At 44.0% G+C, this 21728-nt stretch overlaps 2 protein-coding genes across 2 annotated transcripts in view; both read right to left on the bottom strand.

The window, feature by feature from the left end:
• Positions 1–4245: 4245 nt before the first annotated feature.
• On the bottom strand, positions 4246–12093 carry LOC133380788 (uncharacterized). The gene is made up of 2 exons (XM_061618789.1): positions 10519–12093; positions 4246–9759 (listed from the first exon to the last, which is right to left on the bottom strand). The coding sequence occupies exons 1-2, from the start codon at positions 12083–12085 to the stop codon at positions 7529–7531; spliced, it is 3798 nt and encodes a 1265-aa protein (XP_061474773.1). The 5' UTR covers positions 12086–12093; the 3' UTR covers positions 4246–7528.
• Positions 12094–15905: 3812 nt separating this feature from the next.
• The window catches only part of P4HTM (prolyl 4-hydroxylase, transmembrane), a 38876-nt gene continuing 33053 nt past the window's right edge, over positions 15906–21728 (bottom strand). The window contains exons 5-9 of the mRNA XM_061618801.1: positions 19952–20114; positions 18498–18683; positions 17701–17791; positions 16301–16424; positions 15906–16129 (exon numbers count right to left, since the gene is read on the bottom strand). Of these exons, the coding sequence (XP_061474785.1) occupies positions 15912–16129; positions 16301–16424; positions 17701–17791; positions 18498–18683; positions 19952–20114 (782 nt within the window). The 3' untranslated portion in view covers positions 15906–15911. The remainder of the gene's footprint in view (positions 16130–16300; positions 16425–17700; positions 17792–18497; positions 18684–19951; positions 20115–21728) is intronic.

Here is a 21728-nt window from a genome sequence, read left to right as displayed (position 1 = left end):
ATTTGTAATCCATATTTAAGCATGTATTTTAGAAAAGTCTGTACCTGTTGCTCCCTTTGATTCATCATAATCCTTTTCTTCTTCTACCTGTTTCTGTTGACTTTGTTTCCCAGGAATTGTATCCATGTCTTTGAGTTTATCTTCTTCCATATCTTTTGAAGCTTTTCTCAAGAAATCCCTTGCTTTTTGAACAGTATTTAATCGATACTCCTGTTGTCTGAATGTAAAAATCACTCCCTCTGGAATATCCCATCTAAATTGAATTTTACATTGTTTAAGTTTTTCTGTGAAAAAAGCATATTCTTTTCTCTTTCGTAAAAGTCTAATAGGAATTTCCTTCATCACCAGTATTTCTTTACCGTCAATTTTGAAGCCATTGTTAAAATGGTGTTGCAATACTGTATTTCTAGTCTTTTTTTTTAGAAAATTAACAAGTACATCTCTTGGGATTTTTTTCATTGTTGCATATCTGGAATTAATTCTGTAAACTGTATCTATTTCAAATTCCATCCGATCTTCATTCATTTCCAAGGATTTTGCTAAAACAGTAACAATTTTCTCTCTGATGTCTTCACCTGTTTCCTCAGGAATTGCACGGAATCTCAAGCAATATTCTTTATCTCTAAGTTCCATAACAGCAAAATAATCCAGATTTTTTTCTAATTCCACATTTTCAATGTCAATTCTATTCTCTAAGGTTTGCACCTTATCTTTAACATTTTTTACTTCCTGTGTTAATTGCCCAATATTATTTTTAATCTCACCCACTTCTGTTTTGATATGATCTTGTAAATCTTTATAGTCCTTTTTCATATTGTGAAATTCATCTTTAAATTGTTGTCTGTCCTGTTTCATCTCTTGTTTCATCTCTTGTTTAAAATCATTAAATCCCTCCATAATTTTCTGAAACATGTCTATTCCTTCCTGTGTATCAGTTGAAACTCTTCGTTCTAAAACTTTGGCTGCTTTCCTGGTTGTCATTCTGAAAAAGTAAAACTTTTTCTATTATTAACCAATGTTTCCAAATTTAGTGGCAAACTGTTTCTTACTTTTCCTCAACAACAAAAGAGTTAATATAATCAGGCTTGTTAGTATGATCTTAGCCAACACAGTTCTTATCTCCGGCACGTTCAAGAATGTAAAACAAATCCAGTTCTCAGCGTCCAGCAGTCAGTAACATACACGAACAGCAGATTCGTTGAAAAAAAAAACATAATCCAAAATAGAAAGGAATAGAAAATAGTCTGATATATTTCCTTCAAATAATCAAAAACATCTTGTCCAATAGGTTGCCTCTTATTCGTTTTAATCTTTATAATTCCAAATTTAAGCCAGCTTTTTGTCATATAAAAAAAAAGAAAAGTAAAACAGGTTCTTTGAATTGCTCCCTTCTTCCTTAACTTTATGCAAAGCAAAAAAAAAGTGTGACTCACCCAAGTTTCTTAATTAGCTGATTCGTAAACAATCCTCTTTTACGGTAGTATTTTAAGTCCAAGATAAGATTTAGACAGATGGAGGCTAGCTCGTTAAAAACATTTTTAAAGAGAGAAAAAAAAGTCTCGCTTACTTTCAGCACAGCATGTTGGAAATCCAAGCTCCGTCTTCCGTTGCCAGGTAAGCCTTCTTATCTCAGGGGATTCCTGATCAAATCCAGCTATCTGCAACTCGACGAAGTTACGTGGATAATCTTCGGTTCTCCTTTTATCTTGGAGAACATTTACGCCAGTCATAGATTCCTCTTGATTGACTTTAAACTGAAATAAGCTTTCTCTGAGATAGAGCTCCCTCAGAGACAACCACCAGCCAGCACTCCTTCTGGGAAGTCCAGTTACCATCAACTTTTCAAGCAACAGAAGTCATGTCTGTGATAACAGAGTGGCTTAGTGGCTTGAGAACGATCCACCACAACATGGCTGATTTATCACTTTTAGATCTTTGGTACTGATGCTCAGCTCCCCTTGAAAAGTTTAAAGTAGTTGGCTTTATAAAGGGAACAAGAGCTACAAAAAATGGATGGCAGGCCTGGAAAATAAGCCTTATTGGTCATATTAGAGTTTCATGTAGATTCAGGCCGCAATGCTATACTGAAGATCTGCTGGCTGAGGAGGCTATAGGATTTGGTGGAAGCCCCACTATGTTGGGCAGAATGCTAGATATGTCACTGCCATGACAAATATGCCAGTAGAAAAGTTGCAATGGAGCAGAATCATGGGTAGGATGTGGACAGCATAGGGGAGGAGCCATATCCTATACCTCTTTAACTCATGGCCATCCCAGTCGACGGCACAACTTTACATTAACTGTATCTTAAGTTTTTAATATTAGATGTGGTCTCTAAATTCTTGCATAAATATTTTTGTAGTAATGACCGTAGTGTTGTCCACAAGATACTATTCTTGTCTATTTTGTTTGGTTTTAGCTTCCGAGGGTGAAGTTAACTCCAAAACGGGTTGAGCAAGTAAATAAATCATCTCTATAGCACCAGAGCTTGCCTCTCTTTTTCTTGACCATTATTAAGTTGTTTCCCCCCTCTTTGTTCCTGTGACAACTTTACACCTGCCAAAACCTGGCACAAAGATTTCCCTCCCATTGACTTTAATGGAGAGAAGGAAAACTTCTCACAAATAGCTGACAGCATGTCAGCAGACACCACTCTCTATCAGCACCACAAAGCATCGGAAACTGCATACTGTTAGACAGTGTATATACACTCCTATATTTATTTATTTACTATCTTTATTTATACCCCGCCCTTTTTCCAGTGGAACTCAGGGCAGCTTACAGCAACATAAATACATATGATTAAAACATTCAAAATTCTACATTAAAATAAGATTAAACCATTAGCAAGATTAAAACATATATAAAACCCCACACAGGAAGACCCTAATTCAGATGACAGGGTGCATGGCATGGGTCTCCCTTTCTCTGGCCTAATGTCACACACAGATAAAACTTGCAAGAGGAAACTTTGATGATGGGACACAGGAGAAAGGGCACTTTGAACACAAAGGAAGCAGCTTGCTCAAAACAGCCTGGCCTCTGAACACACATTAATCATCATCCTCATAACAGTAACAACAACAACAACAATAATAATTTCTATCCCACCCTTTCTCCCAAAAGGAGCCCATGGCAGCAAACAAAAGACAAAACACTAAAAATATCTTAAAAACAAACATCTTAAAAACATCTTTAAAAAACGTTTTAAAAAGTCTTAAAAAGCATTTCCAAAACAGACACAGACTGGGAAGAGGTCTCTATTTAAAGTGATACCCATCTCACCTGGTCGGTTCAGAAGGATACCATGGATAATGGTATCAAAAGCCGCTGAGAGATCAAGTAAGAATAACAGTGCCGCACATAGGAACTTGAACACACTGCTAACACTTTTCTCCCTAGAATGCCAACACGTACCTTGCCTTGGGATTCCAGACACATACACCAAACAGCAACCCCAACTCCAGTCTAACAACTGTGGGCACCCCACATAGGCAAACAAGGGAAGGAGGAAACGGATTTTGTAATGGATAATTCCTGCAAACATCTCCCATGTGTCCCCCCACCCGCTTTTCCAGACAATACTGCATCTTGTCTGAAATGCATTGTTCTAACACTCTTAAGGCCAGCCAATGGAAGGTACTGTATCAAAAGTTGTAAAAACATTCTTCATAATTTGCAGTTTTTGTATCAAGACATGCATTTGCTGAATATAAACAAGATTGTGTTTGATTGGAGCTAATAAAGTGCCACCAGGGTGACAAACTATCATCCTGTCAGTTTCCATAATATATTCAATGGTTATTTTTTAAATTTATAGCCTGCCTTAACTTAAGTGTTTTCAGGACTAGGACATGGCTAACCTTCAAGGTCTACAAATTAAGCATTTGCTCCAAATATTGGATCACGGGGTTAGAGAACAGACAAGAGACATTTTGTCCTGCATCTTATCTTACTTTTGCAATTTAAATTGTCTAGGAATAACATCACTGGATATAAAATAAAATTGGCAAGAACCCCAGCTCTTTTTAAAATCACTTATACTTAGAGGGACAGCAGAAAATTTGTTGGCCCCACTAGAAAATAAGAGCAATTATAGACATTGCCCCAATTGTTAAGAGTAGATACTAGTAACCTGTGGAATGCATAGGCTTCACGCCAGATGAGGAACATGAAAACCAAAGAAATTGGACAGATAACAGATAGGTTTCAAACTTTTATTGGTGGGACAGACACCCTGACATCTGTGTGTGGGATACAATAAATTAAATAAATATTAAATAAGAAAAAAACAACTTTTTGGGAAAACACACAAGTGCAGAGAATACACAGAAATAAAAAATCCAATGCCACCCAGTTACATATGAATGCAACTGGCAACATCAAGTCACTTAAACTAGCTACAGCTAGCAAGAGGTTCTGGGCTTGGATACAGATGGCGATGCCTTTGGGACAATTAAGAACATGATTCATAAAGCAAATAACCCTGCTGACACCACCCTACCCCACTCCAGTACTGGCAGTTCAGCCCAGGCAAACCCCAGGCATTCCTGGGTGCCAGATACCGTGCAATCCATAGGCCATGCAACTGTTTGTTGCACTTCCCCATTCCTGGCCCCGGGGGGGTTGGTTGGTTGGTTGGTTTTGTAGACTGTAAATTTAGTAAGGTGGCATCACATCACCATTCAATTCATGGCTTCTTAAACTGTATTAAAGCCCTACATTCTTATATGTTGTCTCTGCCAGTAAAATATAAATATAACGGCTATAGTTCTAGCCTCTCTAGAACACACACACACTCAAAACAAGATTGCAAGGTCCTAATACGGAACAAACAGCAAAAAAGGGGGTCTATTTCATGTCCAACCTTTTTGCATTTCAGAAGTACTAAATGAAATAGGACCTTTGAACTGAGTCAAGAAACGTTTTATTAAACAGCTCTTAAAGGAGACCGCTAAGGCAGTGGTCCCCAACCTTTACGAGTATGGGACCCCCTTTGTAAGCTAAACAAATTTCATGACAACACCCCCCCCTCAGCTAATTGTAATTTTAGTCTGTTAATTGAAAAAATGTGTGGCAAAATCACCTCTCCAAATATCTCTTTCCAGGCAGGAAGGTGTTGCTTTCTTTTCTTAATGCAAAGGTCCAATCAAATTGGGATCCCTCTCCCTCTCAACAGTCTGAAGATGTACAGATGTACTGTCTCCCCACACCAGTGGGTTACAGTGTTGGGCTAAGATCCAGGTTCAAATCCCTACCCAGCCATGAAGCCCACTGGGTGACCTTGGGACAGACATAGTCTTTCAGCCTGACCTATCTCACAGGATTGGTGTAAGGATAAAATGGAGAGGAAGAACCATGTGCACCACCCTGAGCAACTTGGAGGAAAGGTGGGATATAAATGCAATAATAATTGAATAAATACATTTCAGCTGCGGTATGCAGACTCCAGCCTCAGCCAACCTGCTGAGCTTTTTTAAAATCATCATCATCATCAAGAAGCAGCAATATGGTAGTGGTGAGGATGGTAGATTGTGAAGATAAAAGGGTAGATAGGTTGAGGAGGGGGATTAGTGCTTTTAAGGCCTGGGGATGATCATCAGAACTGATGACTTGGTTAGCAAGCACTTGGGGAATGAGAGTGGAGCAGATCAGCACATGCACACTCACAAACACACCTGCCCCTCCTGCAAGCATCTGCAGGCATGCAGGCATTTGGGCACGTGGGAGGGGGGAAACCCTCAACTGCTGCAGCATCTTGGACAGAGAGGTGGGGGGGTGGAATGTAAGTGGAAGAAAGGGGGACACTGGCATACACACTTAGCCTCAGAGATGGGGGATGAGGAAGCTCTGAGCTTCCTCACTGCTCCTTGGCTCTGTCTGGGCTGACGGTGAGATCTGGGCGGCCTCGCAAAGAAGAATAGTTTTTATAAGGGGAGGGCAGTGAATCAGGAGCCAAGGCAGGCAGGCAGGCAGGCCAGCTGCCAGGAAAGAAGGGGGAAAGCAGCCTTTCCTTGCAGTCTTGATTCTCTTTGCTTCACAAAAAGCTCTCTCCTCTCATTCTGAGTAAGGGCATCAGCAGCAGCGGCAGTGCGAGGAGCCAGGAGCTGGGATAGTAATCCTCTCTTCTTCCTGGCAGCTCCACCCTCAGCCTCCTTTGGCATCTGCCATATGGTATAGGCAGATGCCTGCCATTGGCGTGCCTGAAAGATGCTCTGGCGCTTCAGCAAAGTCCTCCCGTCTCATTTGGACCAAGGGGGAGGTGTCATCTGCAGCAGCAGTGGGGAGCAGACAGCGTCCACGTAGTGAAGACTTAAAAAAAATCATTTCTTTACTGTTCGCGGCCCCCTGTGGATTACTTCGCAGCCCCTCTGGGGGTCACGGCCACCAGGTTGTGAACCATTAAATTGTCTAAGCGGCAACATTTCCTGAACCAAGGATACACCTGGAACAGCAAGAAGCTTCAAGGGACAAGCTACAAATCCTCACAATATCCTGTCAGAAGAACACCTACTTCACTCCTGCCCTCCCCCTCAAGGAACCTTGCAGCAGGACTGCAGTGAAGTCGCAACCCTAGATATAGCTCATTAAAATAACTTGCACAAAAATTAATTAATTTTACAAGCACATTGTTGGGGACCGGGATGACTTTTACTTTTCTTTAGAAAGATGGTACACATCTCATCCAGCAGGACTGTACAGTTATAACAAACCTTAACTTCACTGTATTACAAAGCACACAACTAACACTAAGGCAGATCTACACAGCTTGTTACCCACCAAGGTGAATGTAAACCACCAGGATCTTGATAAATCTATTTTGTTTTCTGCCTGACTACAAAAACGGGGCAGCAGGGTGAAGACATCAAGCATCTGCCAGGTGATGATACATGGTTTGCTGGGTGGGTTACAAGTTGCACAGGTTTCTAACTAAGGCAATTGTCAAGAACCACAATAAAAAGGGGTTCCTTGGAATGGAAATTCACTTGCTGCTGACATAAACTGATTCAATATACTATAATCAACATTACACAAGAGTGTACCATTGGTCTCACCTGAAAGGTGATTTTCATAGGAAGGGGCCATCACTGTGGGTAACAGTTCCACCTATCGTGCGAAGGCAAGAATGTTTTTGAAGTCAAGACTAGGGACGTCATGCCCCTCCCACTCTCCAGTTCATTCGTAGCGAGTCTAAAAGAGATATCTAAAAATACAAGAACAAGGCCAACAGGCCCGCCAGGAAAATAACATAATAGTCACATGCATAACAACATGACTCTAACCTAACTACATAACATAACAGAACTAAAAGTCTTGACTTCACTCTTACATTTAAATATAATATGGAAACAATAACATATAACCCATTGATAAAATCACTAGTCATCCTCCAACTGGGAGGGTCGTGATGGCCCCTTCCTATGAAAATCACCTTTCAGGTGAGACCAATGGTACATTTTCCATAGGAAGTGGGCCATCACTGTGGGATGTACCAAAGCAACCCATATAGGGAGGGACCACCCACATGTTAATCCTCATTAAGAACCTGCTGCAACACTCGACTGCCAAAAGAAGCATCAGCAGAGGCATAACGATCAATTTTATAATGTCTTATAAACGAGTGTGGGGAAGACCAGACTGCGGCCCTACAAATATCGGCAACAGGAGCATTAGTAGCAAAAGCAGCCGAAGTGGCAGCTGACCTAGTAGAATGAGCTGTTATACTAGCAGGAACTGGCAGCTTCAGGGACTCATATGCTAAGGTAATGCATGCCCTTAACCAACGGGATAAGGTAGGATTGGATACTTTATGCCCCATAGACCCTGGATGAAAGGATACAAACAGAGACTCCGTTCGTCGAATCTCTTGGGTCCTAGACAGGTAGGTCTTGAGAGCCCTCCGGACATCCAACGAATGCCAAGCCTTCTCGAGAGGATGGGTAGGATTCGGGCAAAAGGAAGGCAAAACAATGTCCTGGTTGCAATGAAAAACTGAATCGACCTTGGGACGAAAGGAAGGGTCAGTCTTCAGCACAACAGAGTCCTTATGGAAGACGCAGAGGTGTCTAGCGGAAGACAATGCGCCCAACTCCGAAACGCGTCTGGCAGATGTGATTGCAATCAGAAACAGGACCTTGAAGGACAGAATACGTAGGGGCACAGTTCTGATGGGTTCAAACGGAGGGCGTTGCAAAGCCTGCAGAACTTTCGGCAAACTCCATGAGGGGAACCGATGGACAACAGCCGGAAAGCGTAGGGCGACTCCCCTCAAAAAACGTTTGATGAACGGATGTGAGGAAATATGATCTCCAGGAGAGGACACTGAGAGAATGGATGACAGAGTAGACGCATGTCGACGTAGAGTGTTGGGTCGAAGTCCCATCATAAAGCCACTATGGAGAAATTGGAGCACCTGGTGCACATTGGCCTGGGATGGATCGTGGTGGTGGGACTGACACCACTTGGAGAAAGCCACCCAGGTATGTTGATAAATGCGAGTGGTAGATGGTCTTCTCGAGGCCAAAATAATATCAATCACAGCGTCAGACAGTCCAGCTGACCTCAAGTGTCTCCGTTCAAACGCCACGCTGTTAGATTGAGCCAAGTAGGGTCCTGGTGCAGTACTGGACCCTGGGATAAGAGGTCTGGCGTTACTGGAAGTGTCCAAGGGTCCATCATTGACATTGCCAGAAGATCTGAGAACCACGGACGGCGTGGCCAAAATGGTGCTATCAGAACCAGCTGTGCCCTTTCGGTTCGCGCCTTCCTCAAGGTTTTGGCTAACAATGGTATGGGAGGAAAGGCGTACAATAGACCGTCTGGCCACGGTGTTGTCAGAGCATCCACTGCTTCTGCTGTTGAGTCCAGGTATCGGGCAAAGTACCTGGGAAGCTGGCAATTGTGACTGGAAGCAAACAGGTCGACTGAGAGGGCGCCGAACCGACACTGGAGACGATGGAAAATGGCTGGATGAAGTTTCCATTCTCCCGGGAAGACCTGTTGTCTGCTGAGCCAGTCTGCTGTCACATTCAAAATCCCTTTGAGGTGCTCTGCTTTCAGGGATTGTAGATGTTGTTCTGCCCAGACAAAGATGAGGGAGGCTAAGTCCTGCAGAGGACGAGACCTGGTGCCCCCTTGTCTGTTCAAATGTGATTTTACACACGTGTTGTCTGTTCGAATGAGCACATGATGCAAAGGGAACAGAGACTGAAAATGACATAGAGCCAAGTGGACAGCCTTTAGTTCCAGCCAGTTGATGCTTCGAGCTCGCTCTGCGTTGGGCCAAACCCCCTGAACATACTGGGAGTTGCAGTGGGCTCCCCAACCTATGAGGCTGGCGTCTGTGGTCACGACGGTTCTGCGGGGTTCTCTGAACGACGTGCCCTTGGAGAGGTGTTGAACCTTGGTCCACCAGCGGAAGGAGAGGCGCAGAGCGGGGCTCAAACGAACTTTGCGATGGTTGGAGCTGGCAATGTCTTTTTGAAAAGGCAACAGAGTCCACTGAAGGGGCCGAGTGTGAGCTCGAGCCCAGGGTACAATGTGGATTGTGGAGATAAACATCCCGAGCGCTCTGGCGAGAAGCATGACGTCTGCGGATGTTTGTTGCATCAGGGACCTTGCGATGCTTGTGATGGCAGTGATGCGATCTGGAGACAGGAAGACCATTGCCTGCAGGGTGTCCAACATTGCCCCAAGATGTAGTAGGCGTTGGGTTGGTTGGAGATGGCTTTTGTCGAAGTTGACCAGCCAGCCGTAGGTCTGCAAAACATTGAGGGTGATCATTAAATGATGATGAGCCAGCTCTTCAGATTTGGCCCGTATAAGCAGATCGTCCAAATATGGGTAGATATGAACCCCTTGGGTCCGAAGGTAAGCCACTAGGATGAGTAGCACCTTGGAAAATACTCTTGGAGCAGAGGAGAGGCCAAATGGCATCGCTCTGTATTGAAAATGTTGGTGGCCAAAGGCAAACCGAAGAAACTTTCTGTGGGCTATGCAAATGGGTACATGGAGATACGCTTCCTTAAGGTCGATAGAAGCCAGGAAGTCTCCTTCATGCAGACTCTCGGTAATGGAATGGAGAGATTCCATTTTGAACCTGCGGTATGTTACAAAACGGTTGACAAACTTGAGGTCCAATACCGCCCTCCAAGATAAATCTCGTTTTGGCACAGCAAATAGGAGGGAGTACACCCCTTCCGATCTCTCAGTTGTGGGAACTGGCTCTATTGCCGCTATGTGCAAGAGGTGATGTATAGCTGTCTGCATGATGTTGTGCCTGGCTGGTGCCCTTGGGCAAGGAGACGGGTGGAATCTGTCTGACGGGGTTGCCCAGAGCTCTATGGTATAGCCATAAGTGAAGAGGTCCCTGATCCAGGGGACCGTAGTAAGGCGCAGCCATCGATCTCCAAAATTAAGTAATCTGCCACCTATGGGGATGGCGTTAATACTACTTGTGTAGGCGAGGACCTCCCCTATATGAGGACGATGAGTTGCCCCTGCGCCCTTGGTACTGACCTCTGCCCTGGGGGCGTCGGTTCCAGGAGCCCCTGAATGCGTTGGAATCATAGGGTCTGAAATCGCGGCCTCGTCCTCCTGGTCGCGTTCCTCGAAAGGGCTGGTTAGAACGAAAGGAGGGAAATCGCCTGAGGGGCCTGTGGTCGATGTTCTTGATTGTGGCTAGAACCGGTTTGTGGGCGTCTTTTGGATCAACCAGAACTGCCTTTAGAGCTTCCTCACCGAAGAGTAGAGATCCGGAGTAAGGAGCCTTGGACAGGTTCAATCTAGCCGCTGAATCAGCTTGCCAGTGGCGAAGCCAGAGGGTGCGACGAGCGACTATTTGAGTTGTCATGGCTCGTGCCCCTAATTGGGTGGCATCCAAAGTGGCATCGGCCACAAAGGCTGCTGTCTTACGTAACTTCAATAGTGCTCTTCTGAGGGTGACAGGATCAGGGTTATCGTCCTCTAGAAGGTCATCCAGCCACATCATAGATGCTCTGGAGAAGATGGAGGCTGAGGCAGAGGCACGCATGGCTAGGGCAGTGGCCTCGTGGTTCTTGCGGAGGGCGAAGTCTATTCGACGTTCAGTAGTATCTTTTAGGTGGGATTCCCCTTCCCTGGGCAAGATAGATCGTGAAACGAGGCGAGCGATCGGTTCATCTATGCCAGGGACATCTAACTTGGTGGTGAAGTCTGGGGCTAGGGCGTAAAGTCTGTCAGCCATGTTCTTGAAGCGTCGAGCTTTGAGCGGGTGGGCCCATTCTTCGGAAGCTAATTTGGCAATTGGGTCTGGCACCGGGATGTAGTGTTCAGTAGGTGCAGGGGATTTGAGGACCTTGGCCCCTTTGAGAGTTGGAGCGGACGAAGTTGAGGGCGCAGTCTGGAGACCAAGGGTATGAAGTACCCTACGTGCGAGCGGTTGGTAATCTGAGGTATTGAACAAGCGATACGATGTATCCTCCTCATGATCTGAATAGTCGCTCCAGTCGTCTCCTTCAACATGGTCAGTGAAAGTTAACTCCTCCGCATACGAGGCTTCATCCGTACATCTGCCTCTGGCTAAATCGAAGGGATCTGGCGAGCAGGAAGGATGAGCAGCATGGAACGCGCGTTGGTCCATGTTGAGTGGGGGTCTGGCAGGAACCTGTGGTAGTGACTGCATTTGTGTGAAATAAGCCAGCATGGCTTGGAGTTGGGAGAGGAAATCAGGAGACAGCTGCAGACCAGATGTGTGAGATGTATGTGCCTGGTGGGCTATTGGAACAGATGTCTGAGGCGGTAAGCCAGAGGTAGGTTCGTTAGGCGAACCGTGAGGGGGAAAGCCAACAAACTCTTCCTCGTCAGAGGCAGGAGCAGGAGAATGGAAAATATCACTTATGTGTGTCTGTGCTGTGGTGGTTGTTGGCACAGAGACATAACGAGGGCGCTTTGGTTTACTATGGCTGGAAAGATGTTTTGTCTTAGCCAGTGCTTTGGCATGTCTGGTCTTAGACGTGTTAGTATGTTGTGGCTTGGCTGATTGTGGCATGTCTGGCTGATCTGGCACCATGTGTGTTGATGGTGACATGCCTGGCTGTTCTGCCATCTTATATGAACCTGGGTGCAGTACACTGCCACGGAGGGGGCAGGATGTAAAGACCCGAACTGGCACAGCGTACTACCACGGAGGGGGTAGGATACACTGGCAGATGGCGAATGCACTGCCACAGAGGGGGCAGAATGCACAGAGGTATCAACGTTAATATAATATAGGCTGTTTTAGAGTTGGTACACTCAGATTAGTGCTGTAGGCTGGGTTTTTGGCTTGTTCACGGCCCCATAGGGGGCAGGATATGTAATGTAAATCAGATTTAGTACAAGTCAGCCACTGATATTAAAGCTCCAGCCTTGATAATGTAATCCAGCCACTAGGATTAAAGCTCCAGCCTTGATAATGTAATCCAGCCACTAGGATTAAAACTCCAGCCTTGATAATGTAATCCAGCCACTAGGATTAAAGCTCCAGCCTTGATAATACAATCCAGCCCACTAGGATTGGAGCTCCAGCCTTAATAATACAATTCAGCCACTATGATTACAGCCACAGTAAAAATGTGTGTAAATCAGCCTTGTGTAAATTTGTCAGCAGCACATATACACAAACATACAGATAGATAGCCTGCAGGGGAGGTATCCGATGCTTAAAAAATGGTAACGAAAAAGGCGGGAATTTTGAATTTCAAAAAATGGCGCCCAGAAAAACGGGCGGGAAAAAAAACGATCAAAAGGGGGCTGAGGAAGAAGGAGCAATGGCGGCCGTCGGAAGCGAACTGGGAGAAGGGCTGCCCAGCACGGACTCGCCGAAAGCCGCAGTAGCGGCTCTGGAAAAACTCTGGAAGGGCAGGAAGAGGCAAAAAACGGCAGCCGCCGCAGAGAGAGCCGCAATAGCGGTCTGTAAAGCCCTTCGCAGTGGGATTTAAGCCACGTAGCGAGGGCGATCTGCGGTAAGGAGTAAGAGCGGGAGCCGCAGCTGCAAGCTCCCGCTGAGATCGGATCAGCCGCAGCCGCGGCAACGATCGGGGGGGGGAAGGAGGGTGGATTCCCCTTCCCTCACAAGCGATCAAGAGATCGGATCAGCCGCAGCCGTGGTAACGATCGGGGGGGGAGGGAGGGGGATTCCCCTTCCCTCACAAGCGATCAAAAGCGATCAAAAAGAGAACCGCAGCCGCGGTCACTGAGGGAGCCTCCTAGCTACGGATACGACAGAGCCGGGGGGGGGGGAGGGGGCTTGAAACTGCCAAAACAAAGAGAGCCGCAGCCGCGGTCTCAGAGGGAGCCCCCAGTCAAGGAAATAAAAGAAATTAAATAGCCTTGAGGAAAGGGGGAAGAGAGCCGCAGCCGCGGTCTCTGAGGGGATCCTCAGTAGGCTAGACACAAAAAACGGAAAAAAGGAAAAAAGGTTTTAAAGAGAGATAGACTTAGCTAAATGCTACGTGAAATTCCAATCTTGTTCGTACGAAGGCAAGAATGAACTGGAGAGTGGGAGGGGCATGACGTCCCTAGTCTTGACTTCAAAAACATTCTTGCCTTCGCACGATAGGTGGAACTGTTACCCACAGTGATGGCCCACTTCCTATGGAAAACATCAGTTTTCATCCTTAGTGAGTGTAGGAATGGTGACTTCTTGCAGCATGGCAAAGGCCATACTGCTTGGCACCCTTTGGACAGCAATGTAGGCAGCAGGTTAGAAGATGAGCTGCAAGACTGCCACCTTAAAAGCAGCTTCCTCTAATTCAGAAACCTCAAGGCATAGGGAGGAAACAGTCATATTAAAACAAAAGTATGTGGCTGGGTTGGGAAGATGTCCATTTGGTCATCAGGATTCAGCAGCCAACATCAAATTTTCAACACCAGCATGAAGAACTACACGGCAGATACATTCATATGTTGTGAGTTACATGTGCGGGGTTTTCCTAACTTATTTCAAGTGATGAGCTGCAAGGTCAAAGCAAAAACATTCAAATTATCTGCGGTAATGGCTATAGCCAAAACCTGCATTCTGCACTACATCAAGATGCCAAAACTGTTTGAGGGATTTTGTAATTGGAAGTCATTTTCCAGTTATATCTAAAAAACCAAGCAATTAATCCCAGCTTTCCTAACAGTGATGAAGGTGTTTGTTTGCAGCCAGAAGCCTCATATGGTACCATACAATGTTACAGCGATCTTCTCTGTATCTCACTAAAGTTCCACTTTCTCCTTTTCCAACACCCCTCTCTCTTTATTACTGACACATATTAGGAAGAATATATCCTCAGGCCAACAGGCAAGTGCAATGGCCAACCCTGACTCATGCTTCAAGTTCGGTTACAGGGGGAAAGCCCCTCTGGGTCAGCCTCATCTCAAAAAGGATACTGCAGAGCTAGAAAAGGTGCAGAAAAGGGCTGCAGCACCTTCCCTATGAGAAAATGACTACACTGTTTGGGGATTTTTAGGAAAAAAGTGAGTAAGGAAAAACTTGAAAGAGGAGTATAAAATTATGCATTTGTGGAAGAGATTCAGAACAAGCTGAAGAAAGTACTTCACTGTCACAAGATGATGGGCACTGGTTTAAATGGCTTTAAAAGGGGATTAGACAAATTCATGGAGGATAAGGCAAGCAACTACTGCTAATTGTTGTATGAAACATCCATGTTCATATGCAATATGTCTCTTGAGTACCAGCTGCTGAGCAGGAACAATGGAAGAGAGCTATTACCTTCATGTCTTGCTTGTGGGCTTCCCAGACAAATCTGGTTGGCCACTGTGGGAAACAGGATGCTGGTCTAGACGGGCCTTTAGTTTGATCCAAATGGGCTCTTCCTTAAGCTCATGATTAAGGGACTCTGCTGCTTCCAGTTTGCATATATTGTACATATCTATCTGCGAGGAACATGACTTGAGTATGCTGTTGGCCCAAACTGGCCACTAAATGGAATGGAAAACATCTTGAGGGGGGGAAAATCCCTCTATTACAGACTCACACCAAAGAAAATGAGCTCACAAATCAAGTTACTGAAATGAAAATCTCGAACAAATACAGCACACCAGCTGCTATTGCACACTTGAACAGTTCCCTTTTTTCCCTGATAATCAACACAATAAATATTTCAGAACCATGTACGACCCTGAGAAGAATTCTCCATGATGAGCATTACAAATGATCTGGAATGACTCCAGCACCTGCAACCCCTGCATGTTCCTTAACACACAGCTGCTCAAGACCTCGCTACAGAAAGACCATCTGCCACTGTGCACTTAAGGTGGTGACCTATCCCTGTGAGAGCTAGGAACAACAGCTTCACTCCAGAGAGAACAACCTAGAACAAGAACAGTCATTTTCAGAGATCACTTTTGCTGATGTGAGCTCTTACTGCCATCTGGATCTGCAAATTAGGGGCACATGAATGGTGCGTCCCATGTGCACTTGCTCACACAGAGAGATCTAGCAACAGCAGAAGGGCATGTGCCAGGAATGGAGCTACAAAGCCAGCTAAAGGAGAAGAACTGCATTCCAGTGGAACAAATGGCTCAGGATGAAGAGGAGTTAAAATCCTGGAGGCTAACTGACTGCACATGCCATATGGAGGGCTCACTCAGAGACCCAGAAAGTTAAACAGCTGACAAAGCTGCCCACTAAATAAAAGATACAAGTGTGAATTGTACCCTAAAAAGCCAGCCGCTGCCATTTCTCCTGCCTTATCAGTTTTCTTTCAGACTGCGTTCAGGACCAAGCATACCTATCCAGTCTCTGCTTCCTTCAGTCCAGGCTGGAGCACAGCTAGCGTTCTCTGCTGAGATATGTGGGGATGGGGCAAGTTGGAAGATTACAGGGCTGAAAATGGCTAGTGCAAAAAAGTTCTTCCAAGTCAAAGAAGAGGCATCTCTAAGCACTACAGTTCTACATGTACGGTGCTGTAGGATTTGTCCACAGTCCACTCGCTCTGGTCCTCATCCCCACTGTTTGTATATCGAGCCATCTCCTCTTGGAACTGGAGCTGCCGCCTCTTGTTGGGATCAACATTGATCCAGTTGTTGGCAATCCACTTGGTTCCTTCAGTGACCAAGCAGCCTCCATGCAAGGAATATTCATCTAGATCACCAACCCAGCCTGCAAGGAAAGGAAAAAAACCCATGAACCGCTCCTGAGAGAAGCCAAGTTTCACCCTTCTGCAGCTCAACCTTCTGGATGCCTCAATTATTGTTTCTCAGCTGGCAAAGCAGCATGAAGAGAAATGCAGCTCAGACATCCTGGTCGACTTGCCATGAGAGGACATATTACCTTTCCCATCTGACAGGTAATTGTACCAGAAGACAGCAGTGCCTTGCAGGGGTTTTACACGTAGGTTTCCCTTATCACAGTGCTTACGAGTATCACGTAGATCAATATCATTCTGGATTAGAGACTGGAAGAAAATAGGAAAATTGTTATTGTGCTGCATTCTAGTAGGAAAAACACATAGATAAATAAATGCATAGGACCTCCTGTACCACACACACACACAAAGCAGCTCTACATTTTTCAAGCCATATTAATTTGAATTCAAGGAGAACTAAGAAACAACTCTAATAAATAAAACTAATTAGATGAGATCCTTTATTGTTTAGGATTCTTGAATATTTAAGCTGTGATGTTCAAACATGTAAAAGTATGTTCCACTGAAATCAATGGGTCTTACTTCAATAAAATCCAGGGAGATGTGCATTTCAGTTCTGGTAAAAAAAGCATCTGGCCTGAAAAGAGCATTTTAAAAAATTCACAATGCAAATATACTGCTGCTTGAAGAAGAGAGAAGCATTAGTGGTGTTCAGCAGTTTAAGGGCTACATCAGTGGTCTCATGTTTCAATGGTACAGTAGGAGAGTATTTACTTCAACTTCTAGGGAATTTAGAAGAATAATTTCCCCCCTGCAAAAAATCCAGAAAACTTAAGCAACCATATTCTATGTGAAAAGCTGTTATTTTTCCAGGAACAAACACTGCTATTTGAATGCTGGAAGAATGAAATTTCCTTCTAACCGAGTATCCCCACAACAAATTAGCATATCACAATTATTTTGATATGAACTGATAATCTGGAAACATTCCCAGATCCTCCAGTCAGATTCAATGTCTCCAATAATGTTTAAGTAGGTTTGCAAAGTTTAATAAATTGTTAAAAATTGAATTAACTAAAAAGGTGCCTGATTAATTAGGCAGCAAATTTAAATATATATGTAATTTATTTAAGTCCATTTCTATACCACTTGATATCTATAAAAAAACTTCTAGCAGCATGCAACAACTAAAAAAGATAATATTAGAAGTATACAGTAAAATCATTACAATAGCAGTAGAAATGTAGTAAAGCATTGTAATATCAAAAAGACAGGATCCAATTTAATGAATAGGGAAAGCCTGGGTAAAAAAAGATGTGTCTTCAAAAGGTGTGTGTCGAAGGCACCTGATAGTGCTTCCCATATGGTCAGTGGAGGAGCATTCTAAAGAACAGGGGCAACAGCACAAAACGCCCTTTGATGGGTCACCCCAGTACAAAGGTCTACAGCACACGGTGACACTAACAAGAGGTCTCTAGGTGATTCAGTACGAGCACTCATAAAACTGCAGGTGGAATGCATCTGCTAATTCTCAAGGAAACTTTACAGAACGAAAAATTGGGCACAAACAAGGAAAGACTCTTACCAACTCTTCATAGGTCCTATTGTCAGCAATAGGGAAAGTGGTCTCTCCTCCTCCAGTCACATTATTTAGGTAGAATAGTACGGTCACATAGCTGTAAAAGACACACAGCAGTTGCACAGGTTAGGTTCTGAAGTACTGAAATTACTTAGCGCTCCATTTCGGGTTTGCCATGCAACAGCACAATCCCATTCATATCTACTCACATGTTAGCATCACTGAATTCATACAGGATAACTGCCTAAATCACAAAAATGGGGCTTGGACACCTCCGCAGGGAGTAGGATACAAGACTGTAGGTAAGAGGAGTCAGCCTTTTCTTTATACTGTACATGCCCTTTTCTGTGCTCCTGTCTCTTCAAAACTAGTTACATCTGTTGCCCAGAATTCACTGGGGTTAACTCCTCAATTCACAACCTTCAGGGCAGTATTTCCTTGAGATAAGTCTAACAACTGAGGCCATCAGCTCTGGTTTCATAACTATCTCCACCATGAAATAAGGATTTAAGAACTAGTGGAAGCTACTGCTTTCTCTATCTGCTCAATGTTTTTGGTATGGTTTGCCAGAGCAACACAAAGGGGTTTCTCCCATAATTCCACTTCAGTCTAGCAAGCCACCTATAGGTCACAAACAAAAAAACACTCTTCTTTGAGCTGCCCATGATTAAGTGAGGCAAGCTGATCATAGTCTTTACACATGACTGTTTACTTCCCTAGTCTCTGTTTCAAAACCAAACATGGAGTAATGGGGAAAGAAAAGATCACAGGCAGTTAATTTTGTCTTCACATTCTAGACTCACCGGCATGAGGTCTCAAATGGAGCAGTTTCATTGGCAATCAGTTTGGTGTGACTGCAGGCAGTCTCAGGGAACACTGGTCCACTGTCCATGTGGGCATGGTAGTGCCCTCCCTGGTTGTATCGGACTACTTGCAGAGGTTCACTGTGCTCCACAATCTCCGGGGGCAGGCGGGTTAAATGAATCACCCTGAAGAAGTAGTAGTAGAGACACAAATGTTCCCAACATGCCACTGACATCCCCTTTGCGCTGTCACAGGGTACTTGTTCACACATTACACTGAGCATAGGTATAAGCTGTCTCTACACATGTATAAGTGTCTGTGTGAAAGACTGTGGATTCGTAGAGCAACCTATTGTGTCCTAATTGAACGTTACATGTGAATAACCATATGAGTGTCCAGTTCAGCTATTTGTGTACACAGATTGTACACTCATGAAGTGTAACTTCTGAATGCTTCTAGGGATAGAAACGCTGTACTAGATAAGTTCAAGATGGTAAGCAACTGGATTTCATAGGAGCTGTCTTAAGCCTTTCTCTCTTTTTGCTTCCTCTCTTCATATAACTAGATACATACGCACACACGCACACTTACATTGACTATTTACAGCATTTATACGCTGCTTTTCAATGTTCATTTACAAAGCAAAATTGGGATTCTTTTTAAAAGGATCTGCTAGTAATGGTGTCCTTGACCACCAGTATGTTGAAATGGAAGAGAAGCATCTTTGTGTTCTCTGACATGCTTCTTTTTTTGAATGCAGAAAAAGAGTACAGAAGCTAACCTTAGGAAAGAAAGGTGATGCAGTCGCTTTCACCATCATCTGAACCATTTTTTAATAGAAAAGCAAAAAACAGGAGCTGGCACACTCATGCTTAGGACTCTGCTCTCAGTTCTGTAAGAAGAGGGTTCCATTGGTACTAGTGGGAACTTCCTTCCCAGGGCTAATATCAGCTGTGGGGAAGGCGATTTTCACTGGGACTGCAGCACAGCAGGAAAGGGTTAAATCTCTCCCTGGGCACCACAGTCTTGATTCCCCTCCCACATTTGTTATTCTTAAAGTAAAAACAAGACATGTTAATGGCATAGACACATTTAACGTACTGTCTAGTTTGTCCCTGAGTTACTTTCAAGTTTTGGCTGCATCTCTTCATTTTTTGGTGGGCAGGGAATTAGGTTTTTTTACAGGTTTTAAAAAGTGTAACTGAGCATTATTTTAGGTTATCACTTCCTTATCAGTAATCGCTTTCTTTCAATACCTTCAAAAGGGTATATGTGTAAATATTTACTCTTTGACTGCTAATTTAAAAAACCAGGTAATTAATATTCTTTAAAAGCAAGCTTTAATTAGTTAAGAACTTTATAGTATAACAAAACTGAGCAGCATCCTAGTATAGCTGCAAGGGATGATCAATCTCTGTTTTAGTTAAATATCTGTGACTTGAGTCACTCTTACCTTTGCTGTATAGAGCGCATGACCTGATGTGCCCCCTCGCCCTGATACAGCCATGTGTGCTGGCTGTTTCGCACTAGGTCACTCATCTTCACTTTTTGGCTTCCCATATACTTGTGGAAGTCCCGAATATTCAGTCGCTTAAACTCCTCTAAGCTCAGCACACCTAAGCATAAGAATGAGAAACTGCAGAGACTTGTTGGTAGCTCCATGTTGGGCAACATGTAGACGTTTGTAAACAGGCTGCAACAATTCATGTCACATCAGAGTTACATTAGTGAACCCTCCAGCAATCTCTGCCATAATCCAGTTTGCCTTTAGCAGGAGACAAGTGTGCCAGTTCAATTATCTGCCACACATGCAACACTTTTTAAATGTAAGCTGCTGCACCACAAATGCCTAGGGCAGGCTATCATGAGGGGAGAGTACCTATTCCTGACTGAAATAAAAACGGGCCTTAGAAAAGACTTAAGACATTATAAAAAGAAGAGGAAAACCAAGTGAAAAACTAAGTCAAGAACTGAGGCAAAACATACCACCACAAAAACAAAACACAAAACCCACCAGAGAAGAAGACTTCTGCTGCTGCTGCCACAGTAGTCAGCGGAGCACTGAGTGGAAACGCTCCTGCCTCACCCCTTGGAATGTACTAACACAGCTATGACTTTTTAGCTGAAAGAAGAGGAAATTGGAACACCTGTTTCCTAGATAAAGTTCTAGAAAGTTCTGAACTGCAATTTATGTAGGGGGTGACTGCAGAGACACCATGGCAGGATATGAACTTCCTTCCAAATGAAGTAGGTGGCACCTTGTTCACAGCTTGCTGGCCTCCCTATGATGCAAATATTGCAGTTGAGCTTTAAGGGACCAAAAAACAACTTAAGAGTAGCACAGCATGCACAGGAAATATATACATTATGGTTGCTCCCAAAATCATGATGATGCCAAGACCTACACATGTTCTGCTGAACCATGCTGGCCCTTCAAGGCATATTGTAAGGTAATGGAACTGACATATACCAGGTGACATGAAAAACGTATGAAGGACACAAATGGTCACTTGTTCCAATGCTCACCTCTAATGTGCCATAACTGAACACTTCCTGGGTTAATTAACCATAGTTGCCCATTGCATCCAAACCAGGAAACTATGATTACTTAGGATCAAAACAAACCAGGATCATAAACCATCATGGTTTAAGATCCTGGTTATTCTGGTCTTGGTAACCACAGTTTCCAGGTTTGGATATAATAGAAATTATGGTTAATTAATCCAGGGGGTGTTCAATCATGTCACATGAAGAAAGAAGATGCAAAGGGCCCCACAATGACAGAGCACTCTGGCCCAAGACTCATGAACAACTTGGCTTAATAAGCTGAGATATATATGTCTGAACTGGTTCTATATTTCAGTATAGTGCAAGTAGTAGTGCAGTAGTGCATGGTGGCCACTGGTGCTCTAAATATTGTCATGCATCAATAGTTGAAAAAGTAAACATGCAAGTGTAATGATGAATCAGAAATGACATTAGGTTCAAGGTGAAAAAAATATTATATGTGTATAAAACACAGTTTAAAACAACCTAAAATCACAACGTCACAAAGAATCTCTCCAACAGAAGCTCTCCGACACTGGAGGCATTCAAGAGGCAGCTGGACAGCCATCTGTTGGGAATGCTTTGATTTGGATTCCTGCATTGAGCAGGGGGTTGGACTTGATGGCCTTATAGGCCCTTTCCAACTCTACTATTCTAGGATTCTATGAATAGGTTGGATCATA

This window comes from Rhineura floridana, chromosome 3 (genome assembly GCF_030035675.1).
Source record: "Rhineura floridana isolate rRhiFlo1 chromosome 3, rRhiFlo1.hap2, whole genome shotgun sequence".
NCBI lineage: Eukaryota > Metazoa > Chordata > Lepidosauria > Squamata > Rhineuridae > Rhineura > Rhineura floridana.
Note: the sequence above shows the minus strand (reverse complement) of the source record. Positions and strands in the feature narration are given on the sequence as shown.